Source organism: Oncorhynchus keta, unplaced genomic scaffold (genome assembly GCF_023373465.1).
Source record: "Oncorhynchus keta strain PuntledgeMale-10-30-2019 unplaced genomic scaffold, Oket_V2 Un_contig_7309_pilon_pilon, whole genome shotgun sequence".
In the NCBI taxonomy this organism is placed as follows: domain Eukaryota; kingdom Metazoa; phylum Chordata; class Actinopteri; order Salmoniformes; family Salmonidae; genus Oncorhynchus; species Oncorhynchus keta.
Window position 1 is genome coordinate 114,999 of NW_026289381.1, and position 15,029 is coordinate 130,027.

At 45.1% G+C, this 15,029-nt stretch overlaps 1 protein-coding gene across 1 annotated transcript in view; it reads right to left on the bottom strand.

The window, feature by feature from the left end:
* Positions 1 to 15,029, bottom strand: part of LOC127926286 (DNA helicase B-like) — a 30,880-nt gene that overhangs the window by 2,824 nt on the left and 13,027 nt on the right. The window contains exons 6-15 of the mRNA XM_052511685.1: positions 12,431 to 12,572; positions 12,011 to 12,156; positions 11,851 to 11,935; positions 6,484 to 6,543; positions 5,307 to 5,580; positions 5,039 to 5,197; positions 4,156 to 4,867; positions 2,771 to 2,817; positions 1,611 to 1,670; positions 765 to 821 (exon numbers count right to left, since the gene is read on the bottom strand). Coding sequence (XP_052367645.1) covers positions 765 to 821; positions 1,611 to 1,670; positions 2,771 to 2,817; positions 4,156 to 4,867; positions 5,039 to 5,197; positions 5,307 to 5,580; positions 6,484 to 6,543; positions 11,851 to 11,935; positions 12,011 to 12,156; positions 12,431 to 12,572 — 1,742 coding nt within the window. The remainder of the gene's footprint in view (positions 1 to 764; positions 822 to 1,610; positions 1,671 to 2,770; positions 2,818 to 4,155; positions 4,868 to 5,038; positions 5,198 to 5,306; positions 5,581 to 6,483; positions 6,544 to 11,850; positions 11,936 to 12,010; positions 12,157 to 12,430; positions 12,573 to 15,029) is intronic.

Below are 15,029 nucleotides of genomic sequence, written 5' to 3' on the forward strand. Positions count from 1 at the left end.
AATACCCCCCTCCTCAACCACTTCTACTAAAATACCCCCTCCTCCTCCTCACCTCAACCACTTCTACTAAAATACCCCCTCCTCACCTCAACCACTTCTACTAAAATACCCCCCCCTCCTCACCTCAACCACTTCTACTAAAATAACCCCTCCTCCTCACCTCAACCACTTCTACTAAAATCCCCCCCTCCTCCTCACCTCAACCACTTCTACTAACCTACCCCCCCTCCTCCTCACCTCAACCACTTCTACTAACATAACCCCCTCACCTCAACCACTTCTACTAACATAACCCCCCTCCTCCTCACCTCAACCACTTCTACTAAAATAACCCCTCCTCCTCACCTCAACCACTTCTACTAAAATAACCCCTCCTCCTCACCTCAACCACTTCTACTAAAATAACCCCTCCTCCTCACCTCAACCACTTCTACTAAAATAACCCCCCCTCCTCCTCACCTCAACCACTTCTACTAAACCCCCTCCTCCTCACCTCAACCACTTCTACTAAAATAACCCCTCCTCCTCACCTCAACCACTTCTACTAAAATAACCCCTCCTCCCCCTCCACTCAACCACTTCTAAAATAACCCCTCCTCCTCACCTCAACCACTTCTACTAACACTTCTACCTCCTCCTCTTACCTTGATCTGTTTATGAGGAGTTACATTGTGTTTCTCACTGTCAGGACCTCCTCCTCTTACCTTGATCTGTTTATGAGGAGTCACATTCTGTTTCTCACTGTCAGGACCTCCTCCTCTTACCTTGATCTGTTTATGAGGAGTCACATTGTGTTTCTCACTGTCAGGACCTCCTCTTACCTTGATCTGTTTATGAGGAGTCACATTCTGTTTCTCACTGTCAGGACCTCCTCCTCTTACCTTGATCTGTTTATGAGGAGTCACATTGTGTTTCTCACTGTCAGGACCTCCTCCTCTTACCTTGATCTGTTTATGAGGAGTCACATTGTGTTTCTCACTGTCAGGACCTCCTCCTCCTCCTCTTACCTTGACCTGTTTATGAGGAGTCACATTCTGTTTCTCACTGTCAGGACCTCCTCCTCTTACCTTGACCTGTTTATGAGGAGTCACATTGTGTTTCTCACTGTCAGGACCTCCTCCTCTTACCTTGACCTGTTTATGAGGAGTTACATTCTGTTTCTCACTGTCAGGACCTCCTCCTCTTACCTTGATCTGTTTATGAGGAGATACATTCTGTTTCTCACTGTCAGGACCTCCTCCTCTTACCTTGATCTGTTTATGAGGAGATACATTCTGTTTCTCACTGTCAGGACCTCCTCCTCTTACCTTGATCTGTTTATGAGGAGTTACATTGTGTTTCTCACTGTCAGGACCTCCTCCTCTTACCTTGACCTGTTTATGAGGAGTCACATTGTGTTTCTCACTGTCAGGACCTCCTCCTCTTACCTTGACCTGTTTATGAGGAGTCACATTGTGTTTCTCACTGTCAGGACCTCCTCCTCTTACCTTGATCTGTTTATGAGTCACATTGTGTTTCTCACTGTCAGGACCTCCTCCTCTTACCTTGATCTGTTTATGAGGAGTCACATTGTGTTTCTCACTGTCAGGACCTCCTCCTCCTCCTCTTACCTTGATCTGTTTATGAGGAGTCACATTGTGTTTCTCACTGTCAGGACCTCCTCCTCTTACCTTGATCTGTTTATGATGAGTTACATTCCGTTTCTCACTGTCAGGACCTCCTCCTCTTACCTTGACCTGTTTATGAGGAGTCACATTCTGTTTCTCACTGTCAGGACCTCCTCCTCTTACCTTGATCTGTTTATGAGGAGATACATTCTGTTTCTCACTGTCAGGACCTCCTCTTACCTTGATCTGTTTATGAGGAGATACATTCTGTTTCTCACTGTCAGGACCTCCTCCTCTTACCTTGACCTGTTTATGAGGAGAGTGTCAGGACATTGATCTGTTTATGAGGAGTCACATTGTGTTTCTCACTGTCAGGACCTCCTCCTCTTACCTTGATCTGTTTATGAGGAGTCACATTGTGTTTCTCACTGTCAGGACCTCCTCCTCTTACCTTGATCATTGTGTTTCTCACTGTCAGGACCTCCTCCTCTTACCTTGATCTGTTTATGAGGAGTCACATTGTGTTTCTCACTGTCAGGACCTCCTCCTCTTACCTTGATCTGTTTATGAGGAGTTACATTCTGTTTCTCACTGTCAGGACCTCCTCCTCTTACCCTGTTTTACTCACTGTGACCTCCTCCTCTTACCTTGAGGAGTCACATTGTGTTTCTCACTGTCAGGACCTCCTCCTCTTACCTCCTGTTTATGAGGAGTTACATTCTGTTTCTCACTGTCAGGACCTCCTCCTCTTACCTTGATCTGTTTATGAGGAGTTACATTGTGACTGTCAGGACCTCCTCCTCTTATTGATCTGTTTATGAGGAGTCACATTGTGTTTCTCACTGTCAGGACCTCCTCCTCTTACCTTGATCTGTTTATGAGGAGTTACATTGTGTTTCTCACTGTCAGGACCTCCTCCTCTTACCTTGACCTGTTTATGAGGAGTCACATTGTGTTTCTCACTGTCAGGACCTCCTCCTCTTGACCTGTTTATGAGGAGTCACATTCTGTTTCTCACTGTGACCTCCTCCTCTTACCTTGACCTGTTTATGAGGAGTCACATTGTGTTTCTCACTGTCAGGACCTCCTCCTCTTACCTTGACCTGTTTATGAGGAGTCACATTGTGTTTCTCACTGTCAGGACCTCCTCCTCCTCCTCTTACCTTGATCTGTTTATGAGGAGTCACATTGTGTTTCTCACTGTCAGGACCTCCTCCTCTTACCTTGACCTGTTTATGAGGAGTCACATTGTGTTTCTCACTGTCAGGACCTCCTCCTCTTACCTTGACCTGTTTATGAGGAGATACATTCTGTTTCTCACTGTCAGGACCTCCTCCTCTTACCTTGATCTGTTTATGAGGAGATACATTCTGTTTCTCACTGTCAGGACCTCCTCCTCTTACCTGTTTTGAGGAGTCACATTCTGTTCCTCACTGTCAGGACCTCCTCCTCTTACCTTGATCTGTTTATGAGGAGTCACATTGTGTTTCTCACTGTCAGGACCTCCTCCTCTTACCTTGATCTGTTTATGAGGAGTCACATTCTGTTTCTCACTGTCAGGACCTCCTCCTCTTACCTTGATCTGTTTATGAGGAGTCACATTGTGTTTCTCACTGTCAGGACCTCCTCCTCTTACCTTGACCTGTTTATGAGGAGTCACATTGTGTTTCTCACTGTCAGGACCTCCTCTCTACCTTGACCTGTTTATGAGGAGTCACTTACTGTCTGTTTATGAGGAGTCACATTGTGTTTCTCACTGTCAGGACCTCCTCCTCTTACCTTGACCTGTTTATGAGGAGTCACATTGTGTTTCTCACTGTCAGGACCTCCTCCTCCTCCTCTTACCTTGATCTGTTTATGAGGAGTCACATTGTGTTTCTCACTGTCAGGACCTCCTCCTCTTACCTTGATCTGTTTATGAGGAGTCACATTGTGTTTCTCACTGTCAGGACCTCCTCCTCTTACCTTGACCTGTTTATGAGGAGTCACATTGTGTTTCTCACTGTCAGGACCTCCTCCTCCTCCTCTTACCTTGATCTGTTTATGAGGAGTCACATTGTGTTTCTCACTGTCAGGACCTCCTCCTCTTACCTTGACCTGTTTATGAGGAGTCACATTGTGTTTCTCACTGTCAGGACCTCCTCCTCTTACCTTGACCTGTTTATGAGGAGTCACATTGTGTTTCTCACTGTCAGGACCTCCTCCTCCTCCTCTTACCTTGATCTGTTTATGAGGAGTCATTGTGTTCCTCACTGTCAGGATCTGATCTGTTTATGAGGAGTCACATTGTGTTTCTCACTGTCAGGACCTCCTCCTCTTACCTTGATCTGTTTATGAGGAGATACATTCTGTTTCTCACTGTCAGGACCTCCTCCTCTTACCTTGATCTGTTTATGAGGAGATGCATTCTGTTTCTCACTGTCAGGACCTCCTCCTCTTACCTTGATCTGTTTATGAGGAGTCACATTGTGTTTCTCACTGTCAGGACCTCCTCCTCTTACCTTGATCTGTTTATGAGGAGTCACATTGTGTTCCTCACTGTCAGGACTGAGCGTCCTCTTGGAAGGGGTGCTCTCAACCCCAGACCGAGCAGCTAAATGTGAACCCTTCCCCATGTGTCCATCCTCTACAGCGCTGCTGCTAGCCTCCATCTCGATCCCTTCCTCCTCCTCACACGACTCAGGCTGCTCCTGAGAGGGGTCCTCAGAGCTGCTGTTCATAGGCGACCAGGTATATGCCTGACTGAAAGTGATGTCGTCCATCAGAGAGGTGTCTGAGGCATCTGCCTGAGAAGCTGTTGGAGGCTCATTTCTCCACAGCTTCCTGGGTAGGACCGACGGAGAGTGGACACGATTGGCCTGAAGTAGGACTGCTAGGCTGGGCGTAGAGAGGAGTCTGGGTGCTGCTATAGGGGTTTTGTAGGGGGTCCTTAGAGACCAGCTAGGTGTCTGTGAGGCCAGAGGAGTGGTCTGTGTAGGCCCGAAGCCTGGGGCTGCCCTGCGAGGTGTGCCCGGCTGGGCTTGGTTCTGGTCTGGTTGGTCCTGCCCCTCAGCCCCAGGCTGGACCAGCAGCTCTTTGACCAGGGTTCCCAGCCGGGTGTTACGTGGGATGGTGCGTCTCTTGATGGCCGAGGCCATGCCCTCCTGCTTGGCTATGACATATACACGTTTCTGTCCCCGTGTCACAGCCGTGTACACGTGTTTCCACGTCTGGACGCTACCGTTACCCAGCACGTACACAATCGTCTCGGTCTCCGACCCCTGGCGCACAGAGAAGGAAGGTACAGTACAACTGAAGAATTCCATCAGAGAAAATGTCTAACTAGTTAGAATCTACTGAACTGCTTAGTTTAAATCATTCTCTCATCAGTTTATGAATGGAGACAGAGAAAACACACACACACTAACTCCCACACACACTCCCACTCCCACCTGGAAGGTGTGTATGGTCCTAGCCCAGGCGTGTTGCAGTTTACATTCTCTCTGCAGCTCCCTGAAGGAAACACACAGCATCCGTCCGTCACCATCATCCAGAGTCAAGTACCTCTGCTTCCTGCTCCGCTGTGAGCCCGCCTCCTCCTCGGTCACGTCCTGTCATAGGAGGAGACACAACCCAAGAGCACGGCTCAGCCAATTAGAATTGAGCGGCTTACAGAATAGCCTAAAAACACGTGTAACTATTGGTCCTCTCGTTTCTCACATGTTTAATAAAGAATATCTCTCCGTTACACAGACGCTCTTTATTCTTCATTTTGTCACCACTTCCGTCTCTCTGTGTGGCCCCGTTCCCTCTCAGTCTCTCCCCTCCGTCCAGAACAGGAAGTCTCTGCTTGGTCCTGTCCCTGTCAGATACGTAGCTGTTCTCCAAGTCCTCTGCTTCAGGAGACACTTCCTTGTTCCTGTCTGTGACGTAGCCGTTCTTTGTACAGCAGACTTTATCTCTCGGCTGGAAATCTAGTCGGTTCTTGTTGTTTCTGAGGTAAAAAGATCGACACATCAAACCCAAATTATTTATCTATCTACAGATAAGGAGACCAGCTGGGATTTCTAACAGAAACAAACGAGATCTAGGAGACGAGGCAAGTCTCCTCTGCCTCCTCACATTGCACATTCTTCCTTTTTACAACTGGTACAACAGCTCTATCTGGTGGTCCACTCATTACACCGCAGTAGAAACTCTTCTAACCTCCTCCCCCAGTGGCAGAAACTGCATCTCTCCCTACAGCATCTCTTCCTATAGCAGTAGCAACAGCATCTCTTCATATAGCAGAAGAAACAGCATCACTTCCTATAGCAGTAGAAACAGCATCTCTTCCTATAGCAGTAGAAACAGCATCACTTCCTATAGCAGTAGAAACAGCATCACTTCCTATAGCAGTAGAAACAGCATCACTTCCTATAGCAGTAGAAACAGCATCACTTCCTATAGCAGTAGAAACAGCATCACTTCCTATAGCAGTAGAAACAGCATCACTTCCTATAGCAGTAGAAACAGCATCACTTCCTATAGCAGTAGAAACAGCATCACTTCCATTAGCAGTAGAAACAGCATCACTTCCTAAAGCAGTAGAAACAACATCTCTTCCTATAGCAGTAGAAACAGCATCACTTCCTATAGCAGTAGAAACAGCATCACTTCCTATAGCAGTAGAAACAGCATCACTTCCTATAGCAGTAGAAACAGCATCACTTCCTAAAGCAGTAGAAACAGCATCACTTCCTATAGCAGTAGAAACAGCATCACTTCCTATAGCAGTAGAAACAGCATCACTTCCTATATCAGTAGAAACAGCATCACTTCCTATATCAGTAGAAACAGCAGCTCTTCCTATAGCAGTAGAAACAGCATCACTTCCTATAGCAGTACAGTAACTTACTTGGTGCGGTGGTCGCAGTAATGTTTGCAGCAAAGCTCATTGATCAAGGCACACTCCTTCCTGAAAAACAAACAGCTACAGTTAAGATACAGGTCTTAATAGAGAACCCCTCTACTTACTGTCCCTGTAGTATAGAGAACCCCTCTACTTACTGTCCCTATAGTATAGAGAACCCCTCTACTTACTGTCCCTATAGTATAGAGAACCCCTCTACTTACTGTCCCTATAGTATAGAGAACCCCTCTACTTACTGTCCCTATAGTATAGAGAACCCCTCTACTTACTGTCCCTATAGTATAGAGAACCCCTCTACTTACTGTCCCTATAGTATAGAGAACCCCTCTACTTACTGTCCCTATAGTATAGAGAACCCTCTACTTACTGTCCCTATAGTATAGAGAACCCTCTACTTACTGTCCCTATAGTATAGAGAACCCTCTACTTACTGTCCCTATAGTATAGAGAACCCTCTACTTACTGTCCCTATAGTATAGAGAACCCTCTACTTACTGTCCCTATAGTATAGAGAACCCCTCTACTTACTGTCCCTATAGTATAGAGAACCCTCTACTTACTGTCCCTATAGTATAGAGAACCCTCTACTTACTGTCCCTATAGTATAGAGAACCCTCTACTTACTGTCCCTATAGTATAGAGAACCCTCTACTTACTGTCCCTATAGTATAGAGAACCCCTCTACTTACTGTCCCTATAGTATAGAGAACCCCTCTACTTACTGTCCCTATAGTATAGAGAACCCCTCTACTTACTGTCCCTATAGTATAGAGAACCCCTCTACTTACTGTCCCTATAGTATAGAGAACCCCTCTACTTACTGTCCCTATAGTATAGAGAACCCCTCTACTTACTGTCCCTATAGTATAGAGAACCCCTCTACTTACTGTCCCTATAGTATAGAGAACCCCTCTACTTACTGTCCCTATAGTATAGAGAACCCCTCTACTTACTGTCCCTATAGTATAGAGAACCCCTCTACTTACTGTCCCTATAGTATAGAGAACCCCTCTACTTACTGTCCCTATAGTATAGAGAACCCCTCTACTTACTGTCCCTATAGTATAGAGAACCCCTCTACTTACTGTCCCTATAGTATAGAGAACCCCTCTACTTACTGTCCCTATAGTATAGAGAACCCCCCCTACTTACTGTCCCTATAGTATAGAGAACCCCTCTACTTACTGTCCCTATAGTATAGAGAACCCCTCTACTTACTGTCCCTATAGTATAGAGAACCCCTCTACTTACTGTCCCTATAGTATAGAGAACCCCTCTACTTACTGTCCCTATAGTATAGAGAACCCCTCTACTTACTGTCCCTATAGTATAGAGAACCCCTCTACTTACTGTCCCTATAGTATAGAGAACCCCTCTACTTACTGTCCCTATAGTATAGAGAACCCTCTACTTACTGTCCCTATAGTATAGAGAACCCTCTACTTACTGTCCCTATAGTATAGAGAACCCTCTACTTACTGTCCCTATAGTATAGAGAACCCTCTACTTACTGTCCCTATAGTATAGGGAACCCCTCTACTGTCCCTATAGTATAGGGAACCCCTCTTACTGTCCCTATAGTATAGGGAACCCTCTCTTACTGTCCCTATAGTATAGGGAACCCCTCTACTGTCCCTATAGTATAGGGAACCCTCTACTGTCCCTATAGTATAGGGAACCCCTCTACTGTCCCTATAGTATAGGGAACCCTCTACTGTCCCTATAGTATAGGGAACCCTCTACTGTCCCTATAGTATAGGGAACCCTCTACTGTCCCTATAGTATAGGGAACCCTCTACTGTCCCTATAGTATAGGGAACCCCTCTACTGTCCCTATAGTATAGGGAACCCCTCTACTGTCCCTATAGTATAGGGAACCCCTCTACTGTCCCTATAGTATAGGGAACCCCTCTACTGTCCCTATAGTATAGGGAACCCTCTACTGTCCCTATAGTATAGGGAACCCCTCTACTGTCCCTATAGTATAGGGAACCCCTCTACTGTCCCTATAGTATAGAGAACCCCTCTACTGTCCCTATAGTATCAATGGTATAGAGAACCCCTCTACTGTCCCTGTAGTATAGAGAACCCCTCTACTGTCCCTATAGTATCAATGGTATAGGGAACCCTCTACTGTCCCTATAGTATAGGGAACCCTCTACTGTCCCTATAGTATAGGGAACCCTCTACTGTCCCTATAGTATAGGGAACCCCTCTACTGTCCCTATAGTATAGGGAACCCTCTACTGTCCCTATAGTATAGGGAACCCTCTACTGTCCCTATAGTATAGGGAACCCTCTACTGTCCCTATAGTATAGGGAACCCTCTACTGTCCCTATAGTATAGGGAACCCTCTACTGTCCCTATAGTATAGGGAACCCTCTACTGTCCCTATAGTATAGGGAACCCCTCTACTGTCCCTATAGTATAGGGAACCCTCTACTGTCCCTATAGTATAGGGAACCCTCTACTGTCCCTATAGTATAGGGAACCCCTCTACTGTCCCTATAGTATAGGGAACCCTCTACTGTCCCTATAGTATAGGGAACCCCTCTACTGTCCCTATAGTATAGGGAACCCCTCTACTGTCCCTATAGTATAGGGAACCCCTCTACTGTCCCTATAGTATAGGGAACCCCTCTACTGTCCCTATAGTATAGGGAACCCCTCTACTGTCCCTATAGTATAGAGAACCCCTCTACTGTCCCTATAGTATCAATGGTATAGAGAACCCCTCTACTGTCCCTGTAGTATAGAGAACCCCTCTACTGTCCCTGTAGTATAGAGAACCCCTCTACTGTCCCTATAGTATCAATGGTATAGAGAACCCCTCTACTGTCCCTGTAGTATAGAGAACCCCTCTACTGTCCCTGTAGTATAGAGAACCCCTCTACTGTCCCTATAGTATAGAGAACCCTCTACTGTCCCTATAGTATAGAGAACCCTCTACTGTCCCTATAGTATAGAGAACCCTCTACTGTCCCTATAGTATCAATGGTATAGAGAACCCTCTACTGTCCCTATAGTATAGAGAACCCTCTACTTACTGTCCCTATAGTATAGAGAACCCTCGACTTACTGTCCCTGTAGTATAGAGAACCCTCGACTGTCCCTGTAGTATAGAGAACCCTCTACTGTCCCTGTAGTATAGAGAACCCTCTACTGTCCCTGTAGTATAGAGAACCCTCTACTGTCCCTGTAGTATAGAGAACCCCTCTACTTACTGTCCCTATATTATAGAGAACCCTCTACTTACTGTCCCTATATTATAGAGAACCCCTCTACTTACTGTCCCTATATTATAGAGAACCCTCTACTTACTGTCCCTATATTATAGAGAACCCCTACTTACTGTCCCTATATTATAGAGAACCCCTACTTACTGTCCCTATAGTATAGAGAACCCCCTACTTACTGTCCCTATAGTATAGAGAACCCTCTACTTACTGTCCCTATAGTATAGAGAACCCTCTACTTACTGTCCCTATAGTATAGAGAACCCCTCTACTTACTGTCCCTATAGTATAGAGAACCCCTCTACTTACTGTCCCTATAGTATAGAGAACCCCTCTACTTACTGTCCCTATAGTATAGAGAACCCCTCTACTTACTGTCCCTATAGTATAGAGAACCCCTCTACTTACTGTCCCTATAGTATAGAGAACCCCTCTACTTACTGTCCCTATAGTATAGAGAACCCCTCTACTTACTGTCCCTATAGTATAGAGAACCCCTCTACTTACTGTCCCTATAGTATAGAGAACCCCTCTACTTACTGTCCCTATAGTATAGAGAACCCTCTACTTACTGTCCCTATAGTATAGAGAACCCCTCTACTTACTGTCCCTATAGTATAGAGAACCCCTCTACTTACTGTCCCTATAGTATAGAGAACCCCCCCTACTTACTGTCCCTATAGTATAGAGAACCCCTACTTACTGTCCCTATAGTATAGAGAACCCTCTACTTACTGTCCCTATAGTATAGAGAACCCCCTACTTACTGTCCCTATAGTATAGAGAACCCCCCCTACTTACTGTCCCTATAGTATAGAGAACCCCTCTACTTACTGTCCCTATAGTATAGAGAACCCCTCTACTTACTGTCCCTATAGTATAGAGAACCCCTCTACTTACTGTCCCTATAGTATAGAGAACCCCTCTTACTGTCCCTATAGTATAGAGAACCCCTCTACTGTCCCTATAGTATAGAGAACCCCTCTACTGTCCCTATAGTATAGAGAACCCCTCTACTGTCCCTATAGTATAGAGAACCCCTCTACTGTCCCTATAGTATAGAGAACCCCTCTACTGTCCCTATAGTATAGAGAACCCCTCTACTGTCCCTATAGTATAGAGAACCCCTCTACTGTCCCTATAGTATAGAGAACCCCTCTACTGTCCCTATAGTATAGAGAACCCCTCTACTGTCCCTATAGTATAGAGAACCCCTCTACTGTCCCTATAGTATAGAGAACCCCTCTACTGTCCCTATAGTATAGAGAACCCCTCTACTGTCCCTATAGTATAGAGAACCCCTCTACTGTCCCTATAGTATAGAGAACCCCTCTACTGTCCCTATAGTATAGAGAACCCTCTACTGTCCCTATAGTATAGAGAACCCTCTCTGTCCCTGTAGTATCAACGGTGTAGAGAACCCTCTACTGTCCCTATAGTATAGAGAACCCTCTACTGTCCCTATAGTATAGAGAACCCCTCTACTGTCCCTATAGTATAGAGAACCCATCTACTGTCCCTATAGTATAGAGAACCCTCTACTGTCCCTATAGTATAGAGAACCCTCTACTGTCCCTATAGTATAGAGAACCCTCTACTGTCCCTATAGTATAGAGAACCCTCTACTGTCCCTATAGTATAGAGAACCCCTCTACTGTCCCTATAGTATAGAGAACCCCTCTACTGTCCCTATAGTATAGAGAACCCTCTACTGTCCCTATAGTATAGAGAACCCTCTACTGTCCCTATAGTATAGAGAACCCTCTACTGTCCCTATAGTATAGAGAACCCATCTACTGTCCCTATAGTATAGAGAACCCTCTACTGTCCCTATAGTATAGAGAACCCTCTACTGTCCCTGTAGTATCAACGGTGTAGAGAACCCCTCTACTGTCCCTATAGTATAGAGAACCCTCTACTGTCCCTATAGTATAGAGAACCCATCTACTGTCCCTATAGTATAGAGAACCCCTCTACTGTCCCTATAGTATAGAGAACCCCTCTACTGTCCCTGTAGTATCAACGGTGTAGAGAACCCTCTACTGTCCCTATAGTGTTATAGGTGTAGATAACCTCTACATGTCTGACCCCTCTACTGTGTAATGCTCGTCTTACCTTCTGAAGGCGATGAACTGTGACGTGGCGTCATTCTTCAGTCCTGGAGCAGCTTCCAATAAGAGTTCGACAGCCACCTGAAGGTCTGAATAACAACATATTGTGTTGCATTATATTGGTAGTGTTCTGTGTTTTCAGATGGTGTCCACGGTGTTCTCACCATAGTCAGAGTCCTCGGTGGTGTTGGGCAGCAGGATGAGGATGAACCTCTTGTCTTCAGAGGGCATGGTGTAGCTTCCATTCAGATCCAAGATGGCGTCGTAGTGGAGCGGTCTGAAACTACGATTCATCCCCATCTCTGCGATTCTAATTTTTTTTTTTTTTTTTTAAAGGACAGACGCAGGATTTTTCGTTTCTCATGGTATCAGGACATGACAAAAACAGGTTAAAAAAAATATTTTACAATTAAAAAAAAAATAATAATAAATAATATCTGAATTTGCAAAGTTTTATCTGAACTTTATTCTATTTACATACTGAATTAATTCATGGTTATTTTTATTTTATATTATCAAAGAGTCACTGTGGTATTTTTACGTTTGTTTGAAAACTAAAAGACAAAAACCAATGCCATATTTACTGTCCGGCGTTGTTGACGATGAGTTGAGACTCAGCTCTGTGATTGGTCCTCATCTCGATGGCCCAATGGGCTCGGCCCAGACTGTGGAACAGGTCATACAAGATGTTTCCTGGCTGGATACTGGGCAGCTGACGCACATCACCTAGACAAACAGGCAGACTGTGGAACAGACCATACAAGGTGTTTCCTGGCTGGATACTGGGCAGCTGACGCACATCACCTAGACAAACAGGCAGACTGTGGAACAGACCATACTTCCTGACGGGCTGCCCCCAGGTGGTGAAGGTAGGAAACAACATTTCCACTTCGCTGACCCTCAACACTGGGGCCCCACAGGGGTGCGTGCTCAGCCCTTTCCTGTACTCCCTGTTCACCCATGACTGAGTGGCCATGCACGCCTCCAACTCAATCATCAAGTTTGCAGATGACACAACAGTAGTGGGCTTGATTACCACCAACAACGACGAGACAGCCTATAGGTAGGAGTGTGGTGTCAGGAAAACAACCTCTCGCTCAACGTCAACAAAACAAAGGAGATGATCGTGGACTTCAGGAAACAGCAGAGGCATCACCCCCCTATCCACATCGATGGGACAGTAGTGTAGAAGGTGGAAAGTTAAGTTCCTCGGCATACACATCACAGACAAACTGAAATGGTGCACCCACACAGACAGTGTGGTGAAGAAGGCGCAGCAGCGCCTCTTCAACCTCAAGAGGCTGAAAAAAAAAAATGTGGCTTGTCACCTAGAACCCTGACAAAACTTTAAAAGATTCACAATTGAGAGCATCCTGTCGGGCTGTATCACCGTCAGGTAACAGCAACTGCACCGCCCTCAACCGCAAGGCACAACACATCCCCTGCCCTCCAGGAGACCTACGCCACCCGATGTCACAGGAAGGCCAAAAAGATCATCAAGGACAACAACCACCCGAGCCACTGCCTGTTCACCCCGCTACCATCCAGAGGCAGGTCAGTACAGGTGCATCAAAGCTGAGACAGAAGCTGTTTTTCAGTCTCTCGATCTCAAGGCCATCAGACTGTTAAACAGCCATCACTAACTCAGAGGCTGCTGCCTTCATAGAGACTCACTAGGCACTTTAAACTATGTTTACATATCTTACATTACTCATATCTCATATGGACAGTTGAAGTCGGAAGTTTACATACACCTTAGCCAATTACATTTAAACACAGTTTTTCACAATTCCTGACATTTAATCCTAGTAAAATGTCCCTGTTTTAGGTCAGTTAGGATCAACACTTTATTTTAAGAATGTGAAATGTCAGAATAATAGTAGAGAGAATGATTTATTTCAGCTTTTATTTCTTTCATCACATTCTCAGTGGGTCAGAAGTTTACATACACTCAATTAGTATTTGGTAGCATTGCCTTTAAATGGTTTAACTTGGGCATCAATTTTGTGAAGTGCACCAGTCCCTCCTGTAGAAAAGCACCCCCCCACAACATGATGCTGCCACCCCCGTGCTTCACGGTTGGGATGGTGTTCTTCAGCTTGCAAGCCTCCCCCTTTTTCCTCCAAACATAACGACGGTCATTATGGCCAAACAGTTATATTTTTGTTTCATCAGACCAGAGGACATTTTTCCAAAAAGTACGATCTTTGTCCCCATGTGCAGTTGCAAACTGTAGTCTGGCTTTTTTATGGCGGTTTTGGAGCAGTGGCTTCTTCCTTGCTGTGCAGCCTTTCAGGTTATGTCAATATAGGACTCGTTTTACTGTGGATATAGATACTTTTGTATCTGTTTCCTCCAGAATCTTCACAAGGTCCTTTGCTGTTGTTCTGGGATTGATTTGCACTTTTCACACCAAAGTACGTTCATCTCTAGGAGACAGAATGCGTCTCCTTCCTGAGCGGTATGGCGGCTGTGTGGTCCCATGGTGTTTATACTTGTGTACTATTGTTTGTACAGATGAACATGGAACCTTCAGGCGTTTGGAAATTGCTCCCAAGGATGAACCAGACTTGTGGAGGTCTACAATTTATTTTCTGAGGTCTTGGCTGATTTCTTTTGATTTCCCCATGATGTCAAGCAAAGTTTGAAGGTAGGCCTTGAAATACATCCACAGGTACACCTCCAATTGACTCAAATTATGTCAATTAGCCTATCCAAAGCTTCTAAAGCCAAGACATAATTTTCTGGAATTTTCCAAGCTGTTTAAAGGCACAGTCAACTTATTGTTTTTAGACTTCTGACCCACTGGAATTGTGATACAGTGAATTATAAGTGAAATAATCTGTCTGTAAACAATTGTTGGAAAAATTACTTGTGTCATGCACAAAGTAGATGTCCTAACCGACTTGCCAAAACTATAGTTTGTTAACAAGAAATGTGTGGAGTGGTTGAAAAACGAGTTTTAATGACTCCAACCTAAGTGTATGTAAACTTCAACTGTATATACTGTATGTTATACCATCTATTGCATCCTGTCATCGTTCCTCCATATATGTACAGAATCTCATTCCATCCCTATAAAAGGTAGTTGTTGGGGAATCGTTAGATTACCTGTTAGATATTACTGCACTGTCGGAACTAGAAGCACAAGCATTTCGCTACACTCGCATTAACATCTGCTAA